The following is a 24,241-nucleotide window of genomic DNA, read 5'->3' as shown; positions in this document are numbered from 1 at the left end:
ACAAAGAGGGCCGCCGCAGCAGCCCACCAGTCCTATAGTGTTCTGCAGTCTATAGAGCGTACTGTGCTGACACGACAAAGCTTTGTTTCAGATTTGCAAAGCCCTGATCCCAGCAGGGTCTATAAAGAGGTCTGGTACAGCTCGACATCTGGTCTAGTCTGATTTTAACACAGTTACAATGGGCAAGGTAAGTGTGCAATTTCAAATCTATATGGAAAAAGCCATTCAGTCTTCTAATGTGTGGTTTAGTGATATTCTGTGGTAAGTGGTAAATAACTAAAAAATGCTACTAATGATTTCATTTTGTCGGACAAAATGCTCAAGACACTGACTGAGTGATGGGCAGTGGATACAGTAATGGTCTGTTTCAAAATAATATAAAGTTATACTAAATAAATGATGCCTCTGTCTCCTATTGAGGACATTAAATGTAGAGTTTTAAACTGAGCTTTAAGTCTTAATTCCTGAGAAAATAAGACTTCTTTCGCTTCATTAAAACATACCACATGCTACGGTGTACTTTATTCAACTTTGCTTCCGGCACATCATTTGGGACGGTTTTTTTTTTCATTCTCCCTCAAGATGATCTGTCTATCTACAATCCCTCACTTACTATTACTCTTAGCAAGAAGTTTGTTGGATAGAGCTAACTTGCAAACCTGGCTCAGATTACCAAATGGTACGGTTAGCATGGCAAGCATGCAAAATTAAAAGTAAGATGTTATCATTGTTTAAGATGGAGGCGTTACGGAGCAATGGCAATGGCAATAAAAATAGAATCAAAATGTGTTATTTGCTTTTGGTTTTAAAAATAATGGTTAATGAAGCGATTTTTAAAGGTCCAATTTTTAAGAAAGCTGGCTTCTGAGTCTCAGTCCCAACTTGTCAAATAATGACGTTTTGGGATTGTGGGTCTGGTCGGCTGACATTGCAAAACGTCAGTATTTGATGAGTTTAGCATTCTTTGAAATGAGACCTTTGAGGGTTACGAAATTTAAATGATTTTCTATTTTTAAAAACGTAACTTCCGCGTCTGCATGAGCCTGTTCAGTCACTATTCAACACATAGACCGTTGAGTTTGTTTATACTGTTGATACTTACTGTGTTATGTGTGATGACTGGATAAAAAACTACTGAGACTCACAAAGAAAACCTACATATGAAGTGCGTGCTTTTGGTGATTATGTCCATCCGTCCATCCATGGGTTGCAGATAATCTTCTACGAAGACAGAAACTTCCAGGGCCGTCACTATGAGTGCAGTAGTGACTGCCCCGAGATGCAGAACCACTTCAGCCGCTGCAACTCGATAAGAGTGGACAGCGGCTGTTGGGTTGCCTACGAGAAGCCCAACTATGGTGGCTACCAGTACATGCTGCACAAGGGCGAGTACCCCGACTACCAACGCTGGGCGGGCTTCAATGACTGTATCCGCTCCTGCCGTATGGTGCCACCTGTGAGTTTTAATTGATGCACCACCCTGTTTGCAGTAATGTTCTCACTAAAGGTTTTTGTTGCGGTGCCAGTTTAGGATCGTTTGGTTCTCTAGCCTAGTCCTACTGTTTTCTCCACCCAGTGCCAGTACCTGTGGCTAATTTAAAACATCTTTGTATATTGAGTCCATTAATTCATGACAAATTGCTTTACCGTAATTCTACTCTACAGTGGTCGAACAAATGCTTTCTATTAATCTTTCTCATCATTTCTTCCCCAAGTATAATGGGAACTACAGGATGAAGATCTTTGAGCGATCTGACTTCGCTGGCCAGAATATGGAGCTAATGGACGACTGCCCGGATCTGAATGAGCGTTTCCACACTCGTGACATCTCCTCCGTCAATGTCATGGAGGGCTACTGGATCCTGCACGAACACCCCCATTACAGGGGCCGCCAGTACTTCCTGCGTCCCGGAGAGTACAGGAGGCACAGCGAGTGGGGAAGCACCAGCCCCACCTTCGGCTCTCTGAGACGTGTCACCGAGCTCAACTGATTCCCGGCTTCTTTTTTATTTTGCCCATTGAGCCTCACTGTTAAGCTTCCACCCTCTTGTTCCCTTTAACGGCAACACTGTTTCAGTGTGGTCTCAACACTGTGGTGTCCAAACCTGAAATCATGCATTTTAATGATGGGGGGCTTTGGTGCGTTTGATGTTGGGTTCTAGTTTTGTTGGGCTGCTTTGCATTGTTGAGTGAAGTTCCTCTCCAACTCAGTGCTCAAGCAATGCTCACAGTTAATAGCGATGATCTTTTTTGCTTTGGTCGTCCCAAAGCAAAATGGTGTGCCTGGCCGGTCCCAAACCTCCTGTCCTACTGGAATCACAATAAACGAAAACTTGATGAAAGTCAACTAAAGCGAGCCTTTGTTAATTTTCTATTGACTACTACAGCTGTCACTACAAAAAGATCAGGGGGATATGGCTTTTCATAAATCTGAGGAATATTTTTCACTTTAGTATGGTAATTGAACTTTAGATTCATCAGGCCACAGAGTTAGTGTAACCACTGAGGTCCTAGCAAGACCAAGAGTTTCTACAGTTTGCCATGATATTGTCATTCCACATACACAAAGAAAAATTATCAAGGAAACAGAAGCTTATCTTTTGAAGTTCAATATTAAAGACAAAAAAAAAAGGGGGTATCTGAGGATGAGCATGTCGGAGTCTTTATGAGATCACATGGTGCAGAGTAAGCGCGTTGGGTCCATGAAAGATGCCCATATTAGATCCACATCACAGGGCCAGTGCCAACTCAAAGAGTTGGAGTCAAAGTGGCCTGGTATTAGCCCCGAGCATCAAGCTCTCTCAGAACAAAAAACAAAACCCAGTCCACATCCCCGCTCATGCATTTTTCATCAGCCCAAGATACTGAACCCTTTCAGAAATAAATATCAATTATTGAAATTGTTAATTAGACACTGCGTAATTGGCAAAGATACACATGAATAAATAACTTTGACCATTAATTATTGATTCAAAAAAATTTGAAGCCCAGCAGGGAGTGCATTTGAGAGTCTCTTAAGATCAAGCACAACAAGAAATATGAGTTTTGGCCTTGAGTAATGTCCAATTAAAGAACTGTCAGCTTTGCTGTACAAGTCCAGTGATTTGCCCTCATCATCCTTTTTTATATCTGCGGACGACAATACCCAGCAGACAACACAACATCAACAGGGTGCAACATGGGATCTGATCAGCTGGAGTCTGCAGGGCAATGTCAGATAAGAGATGAGAGGAAATCTACAGGCTGGCAGGCCTCAGCTATAACTGGAAGTTAATTTGAGGTCATGAAGGGGCAGCAGCTTCAAATACTATCCGAATTCAGGACGCAAGCGCTTTAGACTTACACAGAACTACGGAAAACAACTCTGTGGTCATTGGTGTTTAAAGTTTATGGCTAAAACCTTGGAAACTTCACATAAAGAGAAAAATAACCTGAAAACTCTGCAAACAGCCTTGCTTAAATATTCAGTACAGTTACACAAAATCTACTGAGTTCGAATGTATCATTTAGTTATGAGCTCTTCTCTTAGTTCACTTAGTTTTCTGGATACCTCAGTGGAGGACAGACCAGGGTGATGAAAAACTGCATGCAATCTTAACTATAGGAATAAAGGTTGCTGGGTTCACAAGCTTAACATTTTTAAGATGAACCTTTATTTGTTTGGATATTCAGGAGAAATGTATGAACGTAGCATCTTCTGTCAGTTCAAACACTGAGCATGAGACAGTAAGGAATGATTTTGCTGAGAATTTTTGTGAATCTTATATAATGGGCTGTAGTTTATTCCAAATGAACCATTATTTACATGCAAAATCGAATTTGACCTGCCAATAGAAACATTCTACAGTGTCTTGTTACTTAAAGGTGCAATATGTTAGAATAAGCCAAAATCATACAAATATCACTTAACAGCATATCACCAGAGAAACCAGTTACCACTTCTAACTGAAGCTGCCGTTTGCTAGTTAGCTCAGTTAGCCCTGCAGCTAGCAGTACAGAGTGGGAGCTTGGAGCAGGTGGAAAGTGTTGTTGTTTATACTGCTAGCACAGGAGCTGGTATAGGAAACGACTAGCTGGTTAGCAGACAGTACTTCCCTCAGTATACATCACTGCAACACAATACATAGAGATCATAACGTCAACAGTGTTATATCTTTATAATCTGTTTATAAATGTCAATTTTTGAATGTTTTTAAATAAAATTCTTAGATATTGTACCTTTAAGTAGAAAACTGGTGTAAAAAACAATATGTCGATTACATGTTTAGTTACTTAGTCGACTGAATGAAAGTTAATTACCCGCTGTATTTAAACTGGAACAAAGATTTGTTGCTTCTTTTTTGTCATTCAAGTAAATGAAGAGTCTTTGGGTTTTGGGCTCCAAGATGTTTTTGTCAGTTTAGAGACTAAACAATGAATCTATTGATCATTAGAATAATCAGCAGATTCAGGTGTAATAAAAATAATATTTAGTTGCGGCCATAAAATACAACAGCTAAGTATAACACACTTGCACCTGTGCAGCTGCAGCAAACAACTTTGATGAACGTGATATTGTAAAATACAATTGTGCGCATCAAACAGGCAATACTCAATGTCCCTGGATTGTTCCGTCTCTACCTCCAGTCATTTAGATGATATTTTTCAATCGCTTCACACATAAAAAGGACAAAAGAGTGGGATCCGAGTTTTGTCTCCCGCTTCATCTCTGAACCCTTTGGACTTGGTGATGGGAAGCTGATTGAAGGGTAAGTAGTGCGTTTTGGAGAACGAATTCTTTAGATGCTGGGAAAGAGAAAGAAACAGAGAAACCAAGAACATAAGCCTGTGATTCCATTATTAGTCTCAGTTCTCCTTCTCCCTCTTTTCATTTCTGATGGCTGGATAATTAAACCTCTATAGTATTGTCTTCCATCTTCCCTGCCCCACTTCCAGCAATGCGAATTCCCCTATGGGCAACTTTAAAAAGGCCCTTTTTAGACATCTGTTTTTCAGATCAGTGCAGATTTTTTTTCTTCCCACTAATTTGTGTTCTTTGTGAAAGTAGAAACACGAGCGCCAGGACAGAGATGAACATACGTGTGAAAAACAAAAAAAGAAGTCCTTAACAATTCATCTGCAATATAAAAAATAATACAAAAAAAATCAAAGAAAGTAAGAAAAATACCCAGAAAAATATTATTTTCAACCTTTTTTTTATTCTACATTCTGCTATTAAACAACCCAAACCACTCCTTAAGTGTGCGTTGCAAGACATCAGATAGGAGCTCAGAGGCTGGAATGTTACAGAGCTTAATTTAAAAGCAGTCGCATTCTCCCCTCCAGCTTGAAGGAGGCAGCTTGTCAATTACTGTTCCTGCTCTGACAGGGGCTCTGGGCGCCACGAGGAACGAGCAGGAAAGCGCAAAGCATGGAAAAATGAGCACAACTGGTAACAATGATCAAATAAATAAAATATAGTAAATAAAAGTGGATGAATACAAGCTGGGAGTGTATGTTGTGTGTGTATTACAACGCTGTAAAACAAAACCGGTGACTTTCTGGGACTGCTGTAGAAATGTTTATCGGGCTACACATTTTTAATCATGTAATTAAGTTTTAATGCTTGGAATGCAAAGATTTGGTTCGACTTGTGGCGGTTGTCTTAGTCTATAGTCCCCATTCAAAATTACCTTCATCAGCACCTTATCTCGTCACACTAACTGTATATTCAGAAACATACAAAAAAGTTAACATGGAGTTACAGCAAGAAAAGAAAAGAAAAAACGTAGCTTACATGAACAATAAAAGCACTTACAGTACAAGTCAGTACGAAACCTTGTTGGAAATCCGTCAATGCAATCAGCCAAGACACAAATTAGGCCTCCAGTTACATAATTTGTAGTTATAACTTGATTTTCTGAGAGAATAGATGATGATACACGTAATCAAATAAATAAAATATGTTCTAGATAAAGATGCAACACTGGGTTTTTAATTGGCCACATTGGGAAACTTTACACAATACAATTAGCAACCTAAGCACAGTTTGGTGCTGATGTCTCATGCACGTTGTACGATGAAATGAAATAATGCCTCTGTGTGAATTAGTGTCAGTCTCAACATTTTATCCTGAAATTGCCTCCTCAAGAGAATAAAAAATATATGCACTTCTGTTTCCTTTGTTATAAAACTGTATTCACTTCATCATAAGAAGTTAATCCTAATTAACTCCCTTCTTGCTCACAGTTCCCCTCAGTTCATGTATTATTGTGGAGGTATTATATGCTGCGATCACCACATCATACAGGAGGAAATACATTGATATATATATGTTTATCTATATATCTTAATCTTAGATTTTGGACATCATTATATCATGCACATAAGGAGAATCTTCTTTGCAGATGACAAAAAAAACAAAAGCGGTTTGGATGACAAAATTGTCGGGAGGAGCGACTTGGGGTTAAATATGTCGATACGGCGACAATTATTTTTTTAAGAAGAATTATATTGTGTTAATATTGTGTGAAAGTACCAATAGTCAACCCGACAACATTGAGGTATTTGGTCATAAATAGTGTAATATTTGATTTTGTATCTGTGACTTGCTTTTAAGGAGATTCCAGAGTTCAAGTTATTGCGATATTATTTTAAGGCCATATCACCCAGTTCTAGGGAGACTTTCCTTACTTATCTGAAAGTATCTTAACCTGAGGTAGAATTTAAAACATTTGTAAACTCTTAATACGAAACAACTTTCCTGTTGTGCTGCTAAAACGGACCTTGGTGTGCTGAGCGTCTCTCTCCATGCCATGTGCTTTTAAAATCAGTGGCATCAGCCATCATCTGCAACAAGATCCCCAGTGACTGTTTCTCCTGGTGGATAATTTAACCATTCTGACCAACGTTAAGGCCAAGCAAGTGTTATGGACGTCTCTGGTCTAGTTGCTGTCCCTCTGCCCAGCAAGAGTCTGCGTGACAGGAAGGTTTTCATGAAGGTACTTCATGGTACCCTGCTCAGAGAAGTCGGCCGCTATGTGCCCATCACCTCTCAGGACCCACTTGGTGGTGAGCAGCCCCTCCAGGCCGACAGGGCCCCGGGCGTGGATGCGAGCCGTGCTTATACCTACCTCTGCTCCTAGAGATAAAGACAGGAGACGAAAGACAGCCAGTAAGAATTTTAAACACGTGTTGAAAGTAAGAATTAGCTCTTCTTTAGTCTTTTCGATTGATTTTTCGATTTAAAATTTAAATCATGGGTCTAGAAAATGATCACGCGGGAAAAGAGGCAACAAAAGACAGATGATCTGGTGAGAAGACCACCACATACCCAGTCCAAAGCGGTAGCCATCAGCAAAACGTGAGCTTGCGTTCCAGAAAACGCAGGCGCTGTCTAGCTGCTGCAGGAACTGCTCCGCTGTGTCCTCTGGAAGAGAAAGACAGCTTATTGGTGCTGCTAGCTCATGACCTTGTATCCTTGTATGGAAGTATGGAAAGGTAACAACTATGTACTGTTGAAATAATGCATGAATGCGCTCAATAAGCTCAAAAGCCTGCAAATCTAAGGATTTCATAACATAATTCCAGGCATTCATTGGTGCCAAGGCAATCCTCTGCAAATGATTTAAAAAACAACCACTACTATAAGCTCTGACTGGACGGGCTGGACAAGTGTACAGTATAGGTCCAAATGTCATCAGGAGAAATCCTTGAGTTGCTATATATCATAAGCATTATTATCATTACTATTATATTACTAAGTCCAGCTCATTTAGATGTAAATTCTTGGCTTATATTATATTAATAGAAAAAAATCAGGTTCACATTTTTTTGCAGCCGTCAGTGCAGGTTTGATGACATCATAGACTAACCTACCAATCGTACTCATAACCACATATTCTATCTATCTATCTATCGAACATTTCTATTCATCATTCGTATATCTCTTCTTTTTCTCTCTCTTTCTCTCTCTCTCTCTCTCTACTCTCTCTACACTAAGAACTCAGTACATTTAAAATGGTTGAGGTACCTTCTGTGGTCACCAGATGGCAGCAGCACATCCCTCCACTGCAGGTGAGACTCATCCTCAGTGAAGACATGAGAGCTTCACACTATCTCTTGCATTTTTCAAAAGGTGCTCCACATTTTGTTCTGATTTCTAACAGGCACATGTGAAATCTTTAATGTATTTGTATTTTAACCTTTTATGAAGGCTGCACCTCAGTCTTGACATGTTTTTATGATGTACAGGATGATTATTTGCTTAGAATGATTGCTTTTGTTGTAGTATCTATTTTACAAATGCCATTTTAATTCCACATTTAATTCCAATCAAGATTCATTGATATTAAATATGAATGTGTTGTAAAAATGGCAATATGGCCACAGCCTTTGAGTCAGGAAGTAATCCGGACACTGGACAGAATGTTTTCAAACATCCCGAGTTAGAGAGACTCAGTGTGATGGCTCGCTTGAAAGACAAAAATGTGTTTAAAGTCGACCTAAAGTCTTTGATACTGTGTTTTAGCATCTGCTCTACATTTTAAATGGGCTCTGTCCCCTGCATTGGAGTCGCACAGGGAGACTGTGCACTCATCCTGACAACAAAGTATCACTGCTCATTAGTCACTGTGGCAGGAGGTGAGATGGACGTGGGAAGGGTGTCAAGAGAGTGAGGAGGAGAGCTTGATACGAATATGGACACTTACATGATGCATGAACTGACCAAGACTGACCCCGGAGAGGTAAGATATGACCAAAGTAATGTGAGACTGCATCTTTTTATGACATGAATCTTTTTGACATTAAAAAAAAGAGGAAAAAAAAGAATAGCAAGTATGCATTTGGCCACGTACCATTTTCTGTGACGATCACGTCCGTGTGGGAGCTGCCATACTTGTGAATATGTTCCACAGCCTCTTCCATGCTGTCCACCACCTCCATGCAGCACTCCAGGTCACCGTACTCTGTCCGCAGGGACTTTGCCTCTGATGGACTGAATGTCAGGTAGGAGGCGAACCGAGGGCCAGCATGAATCTTCACCTAGTGACACCACAGCAAAAAAAGTGTATTTTTTAATGCATGTTTTTCTACAGGGGTTTTATTTAAATATAGTGGAAAGCTTTCACTAGGATCACATCTGTCCACATCATACTGATCACTGTAAGTGGAGGATTATTATGATTGATTTCTTTTTTCTTTTTTGTTATTTCACATGCAGATTACCCACTTTTTACTACATGACAAGTAATAAAACAGACAGCTTCTGTTTTTACACATTTTTTATCGAATGTTTTAAAATTCAGTTCAGCTGTTTCAATTTTCAGCTTAATGAACAAATAAAATTATCATGTGACTGCTCAGTCAGTCTACTTGATGAAGGCAGCTTCAACCACAGATACTTTCCCTACTTCATGACTTTTTTGTCTCTGTCACTAGCAGCAAAGATCGTTTCTCATTGTTAGATTAGTAAGAAATTGCACCCACATTTCTTGATGAGTTATTACATCATTGTAGATATGGAGTAATGTGTATGTTTTTGGTGCAGTACCTTCTCTGTACGCAACATGTCAATGATCTGGTCAAACAATGGGGTCCTGAGGATGTCCCTGTGGATCAGTAGCGTCTCCATGGCATTACATGCAGCTGGGTAGTCACACTTGGAGTCTCTGACTGGAACGGGAAAATATCAGTCAATTAATGACATATTCATATTCGTCATGTTCATTTCTTAAGACTACAATTGGACATCTACAGTCCAAGTAAGAATGTGAGATTTACACATGCTGACCAATTTTGATGACTTTGTCAACGCTGGCTTCTGTATCGACGTAGACGTGGCAGATTCCTTCGCTGTGTCCGAGCACCGGGATGCCCTTAGCCGCCCGCTGAATGTCCCGCACCAGCTGGGATGAACCTCGAGGGATGATCAGGTCGATCATCTTGTCCAGTCGGCACAGATCCTCCACCTCCTCACGAGTGCTCACCTTGTGGGAAAAAAACAGTTTGTCAAACAGAAATACTTACAGATAAATGAGGTTTTCTCAGGTGGAGTTACCCTGTCTATGAAATGTACAATATAAATGGTTTGTATTGCTTTGTAATAAATGTGTAGGAAACTAATCTTACGAGCTGCACTGCCTCTTTGACTCCGTGCATGGAAAGGGCTTCCTGGGTGAGCTGGTGGAGGACACGGTTGGTGTTGGCTGCCTCCTTGCCTCCTTTCAGCAGTAGAGCGTTGCCACTGGCTATGGCCAATGCTGACACCTGGAGGAAAACAAAGTGTTTGTGAAAATTCTGTATTTATTTCAAGAAAGTCTGGAGAATCAAGAGAAATTATTTGGAATATACAAAAGTGTTTGCCATCTTTATAATTTATTTAAGTTCTTTGAATTTGCCAATACCTGTGGCAGGCAGTCAGGTCGAGCCTCAAAGATGACCAGAAGAACTCCGATGGGCACAGTGATCTGCTCCAGCTCCAGGTTGTGAGCCAGCCTGGTCCTTTGCAGCACACGACCCACACTGTCCTGGGCGGCCACAGCGATCTGCCGCAGACCTATTGCCAAGCTGTTGAGTTTGGCCGGTGACAAGCTCAGACGCTTTAACATGGCTGGAGGCAAATGGCCTATAGAGTGGAGGGAGAGCAAGGTTACACCTGGTTATCAGGTGCAATAGGATCAGAACTCTTATTAACTAAGGCAATCCATGGAGAGGGAAAGTGATTGTGTCGCCCTTTGGTGGAGAGATATTAACTAATATTACTGTCTATTTGGTGATTTTTACAAAAAAAAGTAGTTTGTTTATGTTGCAATATTAAGACTGGATTTGATTTTTTTCTGCCAGAGAACAATATATGATGAGAATCTGTTTATGATTATGTGAGATCACATTTCTCTCAAAGGAGCAAAAGCAGCAGAAGATACATGTCCATACTTTCCTCCACCTGGACAAAAGCACACACACTCTCAAACCTTAAAACACTGCTGCAAACTTTGTTCACAGCTTCCTTCTCTCTGAAAAAACTGACTCAATGTGGTGCTCAGTGAGATGGAGAAAAATATGTGAAAGAGGAAGAACTACCTAATCAATCTCCTTGGAGAAATTACCTGCATTCGCAGCCTGGTCCATGTCCATCTTGCTGGCAGCCAGAATCTCCTCCTTCCTCTCAGTCAACAGCTCTGCTAGATGGCAGATGATCTCGCTCCTCTGACAACACAGTCAGCCAAACACAGCAAGGATGAGCACATGCATCATCTACCCACAAGGAGTCAGTATTACTCCGCATCTGACAAAGGAGTGCTTAGGACTTAGCTTTTAAATTCAAGTGTTTATAACATATGTTCATATCATCTTAATGATAAATTGATATCTTTGAAAACAACTAAAGATGTAACTATATGCCACCTGGTCTGGGTGCAAAGATGCCAGCGTTCTTCCAGTGTTACGAGCCATTTCTGTCTGCTGCTCCACAGTGGGGCCTGGTGAAGGGACAAGACAGACTTTTAGACAGTCTACCTTCATGAAGGTTACAAGGTTAAATTTTTGTTAATTTCTTTTTAGAGTGGCATTAACAATGATTTTGGAGGCTGTAGTTTGGGGTGCTGTTGAGATGTTCAACAAACTACAGCCTCCAGAATGACACACAAGTTGATAAACATCTTTTCTAAACAGCTTCAGGTATAACTGAAGATCATAACCAGATTTATTGCAAGACTTTTGTATCACAATGGGTTAATTTTAGCTAAATGTAATCAATTAAATTGGTAACGGCGTGTATAAAGCAACAAAAGCTGCAACAGCACAAATGTCACAAGACGTTGAGAGAGAGGGCATGCGGCTCAGGTGAACTCACCGGCAGGTTTGATCTCAGAGAAGAAGGTTCCCACCTTCTTGCCCTCCACAATGTCAGTGATGACATGACCTGTTACTTTGGGGTGGGTGCCATTTGCAATAACCACAGAGGTGCCACCTTGCAGGGCCCAGAGGGCGGCCTTGACCTGCAGAAAAGAAAGAGACAAAAAACACAATTTCAAAGTATCTACTTGGCATATTTTCAAACGTGAATGAGTTGCAACAAAACAGCCAAAGTACAGGTAACGTTTGCTAGCATGAGAAGTTTTTAACATACTTTAGCCTCCATGCCTCCAATCCCAACTCTGGACTTGGTGCCATAGGTGATGGACTGCTGGTCTCCAGGGTAGAAGATGTCAATGAACTTGGCGTCGTCTGTGCCAGGAGGGCTGTCGTACAGTCCTGAGAAAGAAACATTTTTTACACAACTCACTTGTTCATACGCAGGTCTAAAAAAAAATATGCAACATGACACACAAACCTAAAACATTTGCAGCATATACCGTGACCTAGTACCTGTCAATTAACAGTCAAATAAATAAATAAAATGATAATAAAGTAATTTGAAAAATAAATTATTCTAGGTCAGCCTTTTAAATCTACTCAATTGGACACCGTTTGGTGCACGCAAACGCCTCGTGACGACCTCCTCAGCATCAGTTTCAAACATGGGGGCAGAAGGTCTGTGTTTGTCTCCCTCATATGACTCTGTTGACCCTGAGACGAGTGTTTTTTTTCTCCAGTGAAGAGCTCAGACAGATGGTGTTGTTATCTAACAGCTGACCCAGACTGTTGTTGTGGTAACGCACATACCTTCCACGTCAGACAGTGCGATGAGCAGGTCAGCCTTCATCTCTACAGCTAGCCGCGCCGCCAGACTGTCGTTGTCCTTAATGCTGATCACCTACGGACCAAGCAAATTGCTGAGGTAAGCAAAGAGAAGGACAGCCATCTGCCATTTACTCATCATGGCCTTTTCTTAAAGGCTGGAGGAAAGCAGATAAATAGTAACATATACCTTAACACTTGTGTACTTTAAAACTGTGCACATTTTTTTCCTATTACTTAACTGTACCTCAGGACGCATGACCATCTGGAGAAATCTTAGGGAATCATAACAATTTATCAACTCCATACTTTAGACAAACAACCACCTTATTTTTGTTTCATTTTCAAGATATCTACGTCCAGCTACGTCTGTACTGATACATTCTTTACATTCACTATACATTCAAAGCTTCTATTGAGGTTTATCTGTCAAATGTCTGTCATCATATTTATCACACTAAGAAACATTAAAAAGTAACAAACAAAATCCTCAATTTGAATAAAGGGATTCATTAGATTAACAGAGTGCCAAAAAAATGCACATACAGTACATTAGATTTTTTTTCTGCTGTCAGTACACTACTCAAAATTATAGGAATATTGGGATATTTGGGTGTTTAATTGCTTATTATGCGACATTTGTTTATGTGAAGTGTGACACATTTCATTTGACCTGTATTGCATATCCATGCACATGCATATATGTGTACCTATATCCCAATGTCCATAGCTAATTTTGAGTGGTGTAAGAAGAAAAAGAGGGAGAAGAAGGAAAAAAAGAAAACTTGTTTAAACAGACCGAATAGTGTATTTGGATGTAGAATTTGAAACATTATGAATAAAACACTGTACTATCTGGTACAAAAGTACAGACAACTCATAAGATGAGCATAAGTTGACTCGGCACAAAATAAAATGCTAAAAACATTCAAATGAGTGACAGGAGTGAGTGAAAAGTGAGGTGGAATTATCTTCAGGACAACCATGTTAGTAATTTCTGCAGGAGAACAGGCAGAGGAGGCGTCTACCTACAGATGTTAGTCCAGACCCATTCCGACAGCACCTCCGCCCCAGAGACTGCATGCACATGACTTAATGGTTGAGGGCAGAGCTGATCAGGTCAGGCAAGATGGCAGAGTTGTTTCAGCACGGGTTTGTTTATGGGTGATAGAAAATACTGCAACTAATGACCAGTGAGTGTGGACACTATATAAACAAACTCTCTACCGACTTCTTCAGCACCCCTGCTGCCATCACCACCATCACCACCATCACCACCAGCGTCACCCCCCATGCTTTCTGTACCCACATTTACCCCCTGCAGGTCACTGTTGGGCTCCGGCGGTGGAACCACGGCGTCATTTGTGTTGATGATGGGCACGATGTTCATGCGCAGCAGCTCCTGCAGCGTGCTGTTCAGGTTCTGCCTCTTTTCGTCATCATGGAAATCCAGATTGGTCACCAGGACCTGACAGCAGGAGAGAGCAGAGAGTTAAGAGAGCGCAGTAAGTGAGAGAGTAAGATTTATATGCGTTACTCATGATACATATGCTTGTTTAGCATTTCAAAGTGATTATTTTATTATGAAATTTGTAAGTACCTGTGCAGTGCAAGTGCTGTATTGGGTGAACATGGCCTCGTACAGGGCCATCAGGCCACTCTGTCCAGCCGCAGCACAGGCCCGGGCCTCCAACACCGGCAACGACTGCAACATAAATACAGACAGGGTTCGTACACATTTTTCAAGGTCAAATTCAAGCACTTTTCAAGTACTTTTAAGGGTCAAATTTTTCCAGCACCTTATTGCTGGGGTAAAATACATATCTACAGGAATATATACACTCATTTTTGTACATTGTATTATGCTGCGAACATCTAAAATCATGTTTCATAATAGCAAGAAGTTTAGAAGTTAAAGGAGAACACAAAGTTTTATCCAAAAAAAAGGGAAGCCACTTGGTGTTCTTCAGGAACACTCGCACCGAGACATTGAGAGACTGAGAGCACCCTGTAATTTTCTTTTTTGACATAGATTTTTATGTTTCAGAATGCAGTGTTGGGAGTAACGCGTTACAAAAGTAATGCAATTACTGTAATGCATTACTTTTTGCTGTAACACAGTAATTTAAGGCATTACAAAAACAAAAAAAGGTAATATTTTACTCAGTACAAATCTCAGTAACGCGTGTTATAATGCATATAATGCTAGAGAACTATTGATAAAGGAGAAGATGCCTGGAAGGATGTGAAGAACATTATAGTTAAGTGCATTTTGTGTGCAAAACCAAAAGAACTCTCTACCTCGCAAAATAGTACAACGAAACATCTAGAGCGGTGTCACACTAACATTAAGCTAGTGACCAAAAGAAAGCAAACTGAGGATGAGAGCGGAGAAAAAAACATTCTCCTGTACTGCGATGCTTAAACCTCAAGAAGCGAGGAGACTGGTGGCAGAGTATGTTGTCAAAGACATGCTGCCACTTTCAACAGTGGATTCTCCGTCTTTTATAAAAATTGTGAGCAAGATCCCCTTCCAGGCTAGCAATGACAAGGTAAGCTATTATTGCCTCAACAGGTTAGTGCTGTTGGGCTACTGACTGTAATATAAATATAGCGACATAATGTCAGTCTGTGTTACATTAGTTTGTATCCAGATAAAACATACAAAAACTTCTGTTAAACACAATAAACATTAGCTAAAGGGCCTTACAATGTAGGCTCCCCCCTGTTTTTGAAAGGTCTGCCCAAACTGAATTTGAGTGTTAACATCGACCATTTTGAGATGTACGACCACTTTCTGCCCCATGAACAGATTAAGGCTACACTGGAAATCAGTGTGTGTGTTTCAAAACATTTCAGTACAATGTAGATGCATTCTAAGAATATGTATACTGTCCCTGATATATAGAGGAAGGTGGGACATGTCCATGCATCATGCATGTTTAATCACATCTAGAGGACATAAGCTTTTAGAAAATGCTTTCCCTTACGTTAGTAACGATCAAGGTGTTGACAAACAAAAAGTTATGACACATACTGATTTTTCAATGTAAATATTCTCATGAAACAGGTAGTGCACCCCAAATGTTTCAATTTTAACGCTGCAATTCATGTTCAGTATGGCCAGCCCTTTCAAAAACTGTTGTTTTCAGTGTTAGTGGTTGTATATGTTGGTGAAAGTAACTTAAAAGTAATGCAATAGTAGTGTAATGCCTTACAATTAGAATACAGTAATATCACAATGTAATAAAGTTACTGAAATTACAGTAACAAGTAATAAATAATGCTTTACATGTTTGGGGTAACTTGCCCAACACTGTCAAAATGTGTCACCTATCTGTAAGAAGTCTTGGCTTGCCATCTAATTTACTTTATTAGAAGTAAGTAATGAGAAGTGGAGAAAAGTGAACATTTCACACTTCAAGCTCTGAGTGACGTCAGTGCCTGGTGTGACGTCACAGAGACAAACTGAACAGTCAGTTACTGACTCTGGCACTTTAGCTCTGCTGTTCACCAGTGTGAGTGACTCGTCTGCTGACTGGCTGTCAGCAGAGGAGAGATGCTCTGTGCTGCACAGAGAGCTGTTCGCTTATTCATCAAAGTTTATTAATATTGAACGTGTCATCAGTCCAAATTGCATCAAATTCAACCTTCTCCTCAGCCATCCTTCTATTGCTACCAGGCTGCATGTGTGACGATACACACACACAGGCCATAGACTGCAAACACAGACAGTCAGGCGCTAACTTAACGAGGTCACGTAACGTGATTAATGGTCCGCTAATTATTCCTTAGCTTGTTATGGTTTAGCTAACGTTAGCGGTTAGCATAAACAAAGTGTTAACATGCAGTGTTGGCCTAAGTTACTCAAAAAGTCTTCACTTACATGTCATGTGACTTGAGAGCGCAGACTCTCCCATTGCACACATCTGCACATCTTTTTTGCAGAGTTTGCATGACGCCACTCTTTGATTCGGTCCTCGTCATAACCATTGTTTGTACTTATAATTTTCAAGCCAATGGTCGTTAAAACAGCAGCCTCCCGGCATTTTGTCATCTCCTGCCGTCGCTCTTCTAAGAGGGGCGGGTCACACACAGACCAGCAGGTCGCAGAGAGGAGCAGAGAGGCTCAGCGGAGCCCAGGAGGAAACATCTCCACATACGGTTTTCTTACCGATTTTATTTCTCCTTGTAATAAGCAAACTATCCAGTCCATCTCAATTTTGTGAAAGACATAGAGTTATAATGTCAAGCACTTTCAAGCACTTAAACTAAAATCCAAGCACTTTTTAGGCCTTGAAAATACAACATTGAAATTCAAGCACTTTAACGGATTTCAAGCACCCGTACGAACCCTGTACAGATGATGTCTGGTTATACTGAACCAGAGTATACTGTCTGGCTTATTTCATTTATGACAACTACATCATAGCACTTCCGTTCAATTCTAACAATTACCTAATGAACCCTAACCCTAACCCTCTTACCCCATTACTATAAAAGCTGCAACTATTAGTTGATTTTCTTCAGTCGAAAGAAAAATGCATAGCTGACTATTGTCATGCAAAAAATGTCAACATTTTCTGCTTTTCTTCTTCCTTCATCATTGTAAATAAAGAGGCTTGGGGTTTTGGACTGTTGGTTGAACGAAAGAAGCTATCTGACGACATCACTTTGGGCTCTGGGAAAAAGTAGATGAGCTTTTTTTCACAATTGTTTTTCAATTTATAGACAAATAATTGTCAGATTACGTCTATAATGAAACGATCATAAGTTGCAGCTCTAACTGCTTTCACGTATTTATTTAATGTTTACATTTCTGCTAATTTCCATGTTTTCGTGAGTGAGGGGGACTCCCTTCAAAATGTTTGTTTACTTCACAAGAAATGTGTCCTCAAATTAAATCCGAACAATTGTTACAATCTAAAAGCCGGATTGGTGATATTTTAATAGCAACATGCACATTTGTAGTGAAACTTTCTGTATGCTTAATCAAAATATGTCTGACAAAGATAATAAAACATTTGACCCACAGAGCAATCAATACAATGGCACCATAGCATAAGCATTATTTGTTATTGATCAGCACCAATTTGAGAGAGTATCATCAGCACATTAAGCCTCAGGCAGGCCATATTTATTTATTATTTATGTATCACACTGGACAGTTGTCACAGGTTCGGTCTGTATACTCTGTATCTTCTTGTAAACAAAAAACAATCAGTGTTAAATTTCTTCTCTCTCGGACTCTGTGTTGATTTAAACCTCAGCATTCCTGCACGTTTTCCTTACCATGTCTTTGAGCTGGTTGTGTCCCGAGTGCAGTGCCTGTCGGACACTCTGGGACAGCAGGATCTCATGTCTTAATCTTTGCTTGCCAAACGCCACCGCTCCACTGGTGACAATCATCATCTCCCTGCCCTGGTTCTGCAGCATGGCCACCTGGACAGCAAAACACCCAATTAGGACTCAAACACACAGCTGGACCCACAGATTTTGTTTTTTGTTCAGACAGAAAGGTTGGTTCAGCCATAATTATATATAAAAAAGATATTTTCCTTCATGTCGCCGGTGGTAACTAGCCATAATGTTTTTTTATTTAATTGCCGATGTTTTCGGTTATCACTCCCTGAGATTTTTACTTCTATCCCAATACAGTGGGGTGAATCCAATTACGCTTGTGGTGCTCAAAGCAAGAAACGTTACATTTCAGAATTCAGTGCAACATGTCTTTTTTTCCGATTGACACATGGTTTTCATTAGAGCCATTTTCTACCAAAGAAACCATCCCTGTCCCCAAGCATGTTTGATTTTTAGCACTGAAGCATTATTAAGAAAAACAAGGACATTGTTGTCCGGAGAAAGACGTCGCTGTTGAACATTCCATGATTAAGCTGACAGAACAGAAGTCACTTTACAGACTTTACTGTTGTGGAAAGATATCCAAAATACAAAACAATCTAATTGGCCAGAATGGGGGCAAAGAAAAGTGGCAAAGGTTTCAGAAAAGTAAAACTGAACATGTAAAAACAAATTAAATGAGACAGAATTAGAAAAAGTATTGGACAACAGGGGTAAAAGACTCAGTGATGGGTTTATACATCACAGAATTTGAAGCAGTTATTGTCAAAACTTCTATATCCTGCTGATTGTATTCCCTTTTTTTACTGGACCCAGAAGTTCTTTTATTCTTCATGAAAGTACAGTGTGTGTGCTGGTATTTGGCCTCTCACCTGCTCCACAATGGAGGCCAGCCTCCCCAGAGCCAGACCACACTCATCTCCGCGAGTGACCACAGCACTGCCAAGCTTCACAACGATCCTCTTGGCCTGACGCAGTTCACTGCGGTGTGCAAAGGAGCTGCCATGAGCTCTCCCCTGGGGAGCTGTGTAGAGAAAGAGGATGCTATTTTTACATTGCTGGTGACAAATAAAGCATTTTATCACCTACTTCATCATTACTCATAAGCTCATAAAAAAACAAGGGCAATACATTATTCATACAGAATATCAGGAAAAACTACACTAGTCATTGTAGAGAAATCCAAAGCAGACCACTCTTTTGTGATTAATGAATCAATAGATCTTGTGTGAACTGTGTCAAACCTTATTATAAAAATAAACTTCGCCTTCACCTATTTGAGGCACTAAGATAGGGAGTCAATTTCTAATAAAAACCTTCTGAAAATGAAAGAAGAAAATGAAAAGGGATAGAGAAAAGGTGAGGAAAGAAAAAATCAGGAATGTAATGGTGCAGGTGGCATCTTCAACTGTTTGAAAAACACTAATGAATCAATATACTGGTGTATACATTTCCATGCAGAACACTGCAAACATTGCGTAACTGTGCAAACAGGCATGTTTAGCTGTTGTTTTTTTTTGTCTCACTGATTACATGAGTGAGTAAAGTTCTCCACTGCATCCATCTGTAACCAGGGAAACAAGATAATCACAGCTTTCAAACTGCCACATCAGCAAGGCAAGCAGAAAAGCCTGTGCTGACATAACACATCTCTCTGGAGCAATGAGGCGCATGAGAGCGACGCGCAGAGACAGGCTGACAGAGAAAAGAGAGAGAGAGAGAGGCCCATGATATCCTGTATAGACCAGAGTAGGTCAGAAAGCTCCCTGCAGGCACAACATCCGAGTCAGAGTTTGTACAGTATGTTACAGAAGTAGTTTATCAGGTTTACATTCATAATTACCTGCAGCCACTGTACCGATTATGTTCGTATAATCAGGGACTCTCAAATTTGCAAACGCAAATTAGTTATCAAATTGTTTACATTATTGAATAGTCTTTTCAACTCATCAATCGATCGTGGAGAAAGTCATGAAAATAACATTTTAAATAGCTTGTTTTGTCAGCGTAGTAGTCAAAAGTGCTTTGCTTTACAGTTATAGAAAAAAACTGAAAAACAAATGTTTGGTATTTCTGTTTCCTAAATGGCTTCATAAATGATCAAAAACATTCATTTTAAGGCTATCTTTTCTTGATTAAATCAGTTAATAATTTAGTCTATAAAATGTCAAAAGATTGTGAGCAATGTCAAAAGTGATGTCAATCAACAGCTCAAAACCCCCAAACTCTTAATTTACTATCATCAATTATTAGAAAAGTAGAACATTCTTACATTGAAGACGGTGGAACCAGCAACTGTTGACATTAAACTAATTGTATAACTTGTTATTCAAGCAGAAAAACCTTGATTTACCACGGTTATCAAAATAGTTGGCAAATATTTTTCTATAAATCGCCTCATTTAATTAAATTCAGCTCTGTATGATTAAACAATCTTCTGATTATATTCTTTTATAATGAATTAATTGTTTCGTCTAAAAGATGTCATCATAGATGGATAAAGCCTGAGGTGAAGTCTTGAAATTGCTTATTTGGTGGAACAACACTCTAAAACCCACTAAACATAAAGAAATGCAGAAAAAACTTGAAACTTCTTGCCTGAAACTGTGAACATGTTCAGCATTTCTGCTTGCGAAATGTCTACTAATAGAAAAAATAATAATAATACTAATCACAGATCAATTTATATTCTGCTGGTGGCTCTCGAGGAAATCTGTCAGCTCAGTAATCAATGAACTGTGCAATAGTTTTAGCAACAGTGCCTTTGTATTACACCAGAGTCCTCGCTCTTCATCTGCACATCTGGAGTAACACATTTGTTTGTACTTTTATGTAATCCAGGCTAGTGGGTGACTGTAAACAAACATCTGCACACTGTTTACATGCAATAAAGCGCGTCAGTATGGTATTTGTAAGCACGGCTTGCCTTGTGTTAATGGTCTGGTGAGCGACCGGCATACGTGTCTCTGGAAGTCCAGCGGGCTCCTTGAACACAGGGTCAGCCTTCTCAGCAGCATGGTCTGTTTCTACTGTCTGCCTCTACTGTCACAAAGAGACATACAGAGAGTGATAAACACGCAATATCAACAACAAATACACTTAAATTTCCACAGTAAATACCAACGAGCAGCATGTTTAAGTGACAACATGAAAGGTGATCCCCTCTGCATCCCAGAGCAGTCAAGAAACACTCATGCTTGATGTTAAATAAGATAATTAAGAGCTTTGTTCTTACTTGAGCTGCTGAAGTCTCACTTTAGCTCGTCCTGTGTGAGTACCTGCCCCCTGTAACGTCTCCTATTGAGCCTTATTCATCTTCTTTAACCTCTTTTTCTTTCATTTATCACACAGACACTTGAACAGAGGTGGGCTCTGCATGTGCTCGACTCCTCCCCTGACTGACTGAGAGCTGCTGATGAAACTGTCACAGCAGTTTGCACCGAGAGTAAAGCGGCAGGTTGGAAAACGTTAACGCGTTCAACCGCGTCTGCCAATTAATGTCCTCCAAAGTTCAACGACTGGCGACTAATTTTCAAATTCTCGGCCACGTTGACACAAAAAAAAGTGGATTTTTTTTCACAGAGAAAGCATCGTAAATTGGCGGTGAAGTGGCAGGATGTGACGTAAGGCCGACCCCGGCGAATTGCGGAAACAGAACGGAAGTGTCGTTTAAAGGGTCAAATTTCAAAATAAAACTGGTTGCATCATGTTTTTGTTTTGTTTTGTTTTGTTTTATTTTGCTAGTGATATATTATTAAAAAATACTAAATCAAGTCAAATAAGTAAGTCACACTATCTTTTTTTATCTCCCAGCAATTCATTTATTGATTAGTTTGAAATGAAATTATCATTTCCAAAGCCTGTGTACCATAAACACTGTCAGCATGATCACTGGATTTTTTTTATATCATGTAGCCTGCAAATGGACCAAATTTCACTTTTGTTGGATTTATTTACAGCACATAACAGAAGAACACAGAAAGAAAACTAGAATCTTACTGCAAATTATCATAAATGCAAATAGTATTTGGACCAGATTAACTGGACAGTGATTTGATTTGTATGTTTCAACATTTACCATCTTTCATCTGCAGTCCTAATTGTGCTTTTTTTCAAGCAAAAAAAGGACCTCGACCCTGTAAATACTGGAGGGAGAGAAGACTGAATGATCACACAAAGTCAGAATTAATTTCCACCTTTTGCAAAAGGGAGAACTCCACAGCTCAATACAGATCACGTGACCTGCTCCTGCAGCTGTCCCCAAGAGTTCCGAATTCTCCGCTGTTTGCAGGCTCATTTTATTGAAATCATAGGGGCGTTTACATTTCATAAAGCATAACCATAAATGGATATATTTACACTTTGCTTCACATCTTGTTACTTGGTTGGGGGTGTTTTCCTCCCCACTATCGTACCATCCCTTGTGTTCAAGGACACATATTTGTGTCTACTCCTCTGGTTCACTTCTGCTTTTATATCTCTCCACTTTCTACTAGACAGGGTTCATTCTCTGGTGACAGGGATCACTCTCGGGTGACAGGGTTTGAGCCTTCTGTCTGTACCGTAAACTGTCTGTCATCTGAATATCATAAAGCATAGCGAATATATAATAAAAAATCCACACGGGACATTTTATTTTCACAATGCTTGCAGCATACAAGAGGCGCTGATGTGTTGTGTTTGGCTTGCTGACTCTAGAGAAACAAACAGTATAATGGGGCACACAAAATAACTCATGTTCAATCAATGTATGAAAACTGTGGCTGTGACAGCAAAAATACATTTTCTTTATTGCTGATCACTCATTTTCATTCACAAGTATTTTATGTATTAATCTGAAACTAATTGTAGGACAACAGAGATCAGAATCCAATCGCCTTAATTCCCCTTTTCCTTTGTGCCATGCGATGGAAAAATCAGACAGGTGAGGTCGTGATGAAAGTTTTGTGTACCTGCACTATCCTGCTGTGACTAAATGAAAAAGTAACCCAGAGCAGAGTTGACTGACACCGTCAGACTCCCACTGCCTCCAGGACCACAGCTAACTAAATTGGCTCACTGTGGCTCTGGCTAAATGTGTATTATTCTATTATATCTGTCCTGTTGTTTTCTCTGTCGTCCGCCTTTGCCCTTTATCTGTTCTTCTGTGTTCCTCCTCCTCTTCGCTCTTTTATCTGTCCATCTGACTCAGGGGAAGGAACTGACCCTTACCTTACTTAATCCACTAACTGTGTGTGTTTGTGCGTGTGTGTGTGTGTGTGTGTTTATCTGCGCTACCTTTTAAATTAGGGCAGGTCTATCCAGTTTGAACCCTTTGAGTTAGTTGCAGTACTGATAATTCTTAACGAAACACAAACTGTTTAAAGGTAAAACTGAAGCACATATTAGTTTTGTACCAGAGAAATGTACCTCACTTTTGGTCTTGAACAAAATTTGCACAATATTCACAAAAGATACATAATACCACACCTGATGTAAACATAACCTTTAAAATAAAATGCGTAATAGACATTAACATCTTCAGGATGGAATGGCCTGAAATGTTTGTGCCGACATGCATGGTTCCCTGAGGATGAATCCTACATTCATAAGTGACTCTGCTATCTGCTGACTTCTGCTCCAGCGTCACTATGAGGCTCACATTTGTGGCTTTGAGCAAAATGTTGGATGCAACATGAAATACAGTACAGACATTCATACCCCCCAGAGGATAAATTGTAATAACATTTATGATGACCTATGTTTAGCATCCAGCACCACCATCGGGTAAATACCAATTAAATATCCTCACAGCGAATTCAATTCCCATCATCCTCCCTTGTACTTTGTGTTTGACTCTTGGTCTTGCCGTCATAAATGTTTCAAAACTTGAAAAAATAACGCTCGGAGACTTTATACAGTAATACAGCAGTTGGGTTGTGTTGGCGTTTGCTTCATTTATTGTGTCTCAACTCATTATCTCCGTGGTCAAAGTGACAGCATGTGCATTGCTTCTAATATCGGCATGTCCAGGTGGCGGCAGAGCCACTCTGAAATAGCTATAGATACACAACTGTTTAACCCCCTTATACTCAGCCCCCACAGTCCAGCTGACCAGTGATGCACTGAAGAAAGAAAAGATCAGAGGCGCTTGCACACTGTCTCCACTGAAGATCAAATTTTTAACTGTGGAAAAGTTCTGACGAGGACAAACAGACGGACAGTATACAGAAAAGTTAAG

General features: G+C 40.0%; 2 protein-coding genes and 1 long non-coding RNA gene across 7 annotated transcripts; 2 read left to right on the top strand and 1 right to left on the bottom strand.

Annotated features, from left to right (window-relative positions):
- The first annotated feature begins 110 nt into the window (after window positions 1-110).
- crygmx (crystallin, gamma MX) lies at window positions 111-2,024 on the top strand. The gene is made up of 3 exons (XM_030399454.1): window positions 111-187; window positions 1,214-1,456; window positions 1,716-2,024. Exons 1-3 carry the CDS (start codon window positions 179-181, stop codon window positions 1,989-1,991), a joined length of 528 nt encoding a protein of 175 aa, XP_030255314.1. The 5' UTR covers window positions 111-178; the 3' UTR covers window positions 1,992-2,024.
- Window positions 2,025-3,630: 1,606 nt separating this feature from the next.
- On the bottom strand, window positions 3,631-21,397 carry aldh18a1 (aldehyde dehydrogenase 18 family, member A1). 4 transcript variants are annotated; one of them, XM_030401134.1, is made up of 18 exons: window positions 21,257-21,397; window positions 20,948-21,063; window positions 18,894-19,045; window positions 17,953-18,102; window positions 14,261-14,365; window positions 13,970-14,128; window positions 12,646-12,736; window positions 12,110-12,234; window positions 11,834-11,978; window positions 11,386-11,459; window positions 11,088-11,187; window positions 10,386-10,606; window positions 10,111-10,248; window positions 9,773-9,968; window positions 9,533-9,654; window positions 8,838-9,024; window positions 7,313-7,408; window positions 5,179-7,120 (listed from the first exon to the last, which is right to left on the bottom strand). In XM_030401134.1, exons 2-18 carry the CDS (start codon window positions 21,036-21,038, stop codon window positions 6,924-6,926), a joined length of 2,349 nt encoding a protein of 782 aa, XP_030256994.1. In that variant the 5' UTR covers window positions 21,039-21,063; window positions 21,257-21,397; the 3' UTR covers window positions 5,179-6,923. The 4 variants fall into 4 exon arrangements, with proteins under 4 accessions (XP_030256996.1, XP_030256994.1, XP_030256995.1 ...); XM_030401135.1 differs by having other exon boundaries at window positions 13,976-14,128; XM_030401136.1 differs by lacking the exons at window positions 5,179-7,120; window positions 7,313-7,408 and adding an exon at window positions 3,631-4,785.
- On the top strand, window positions 19,646-21,730 carry LOC115571644 (uncharacterized). 2 transcript variants are annotated; one of them, XR_003981961.1, is made up of 2 exons: window positions 19,646-19,770; window positions 21,373-21,730. It is a non-coding gene; the product is annotated as an uncharacterized LOC115571644 (long non-coding RNA). The 2 variants fall into 2 exon arrangements; XR_003981962.1 differs by having other exon boundaries at window positions 19,646-19,774.
- The last annotated feature ends 2,511 nt before the right edge of the window (window positions 21,731-24,241 follow it).

The sequence above is a fragment of the Sparus aurata genome, chromosome 20 (genome assembly GCF_900880675.1).
Source record: "Sparus aurata chromosome 20, fSpaAur1.1, whole genome shotgun sequence".
Taxonomy (NCBI): Eukaryota; Metazoa; Chordata; class Actinopteri; order Spariformes; family Sparidae; genus Sparus; species Sparus aurata.
Note: the sequence above shows the minus strand (reverse complement) of the source record. Positions and strands in the feature narration are given on the sequence as shown.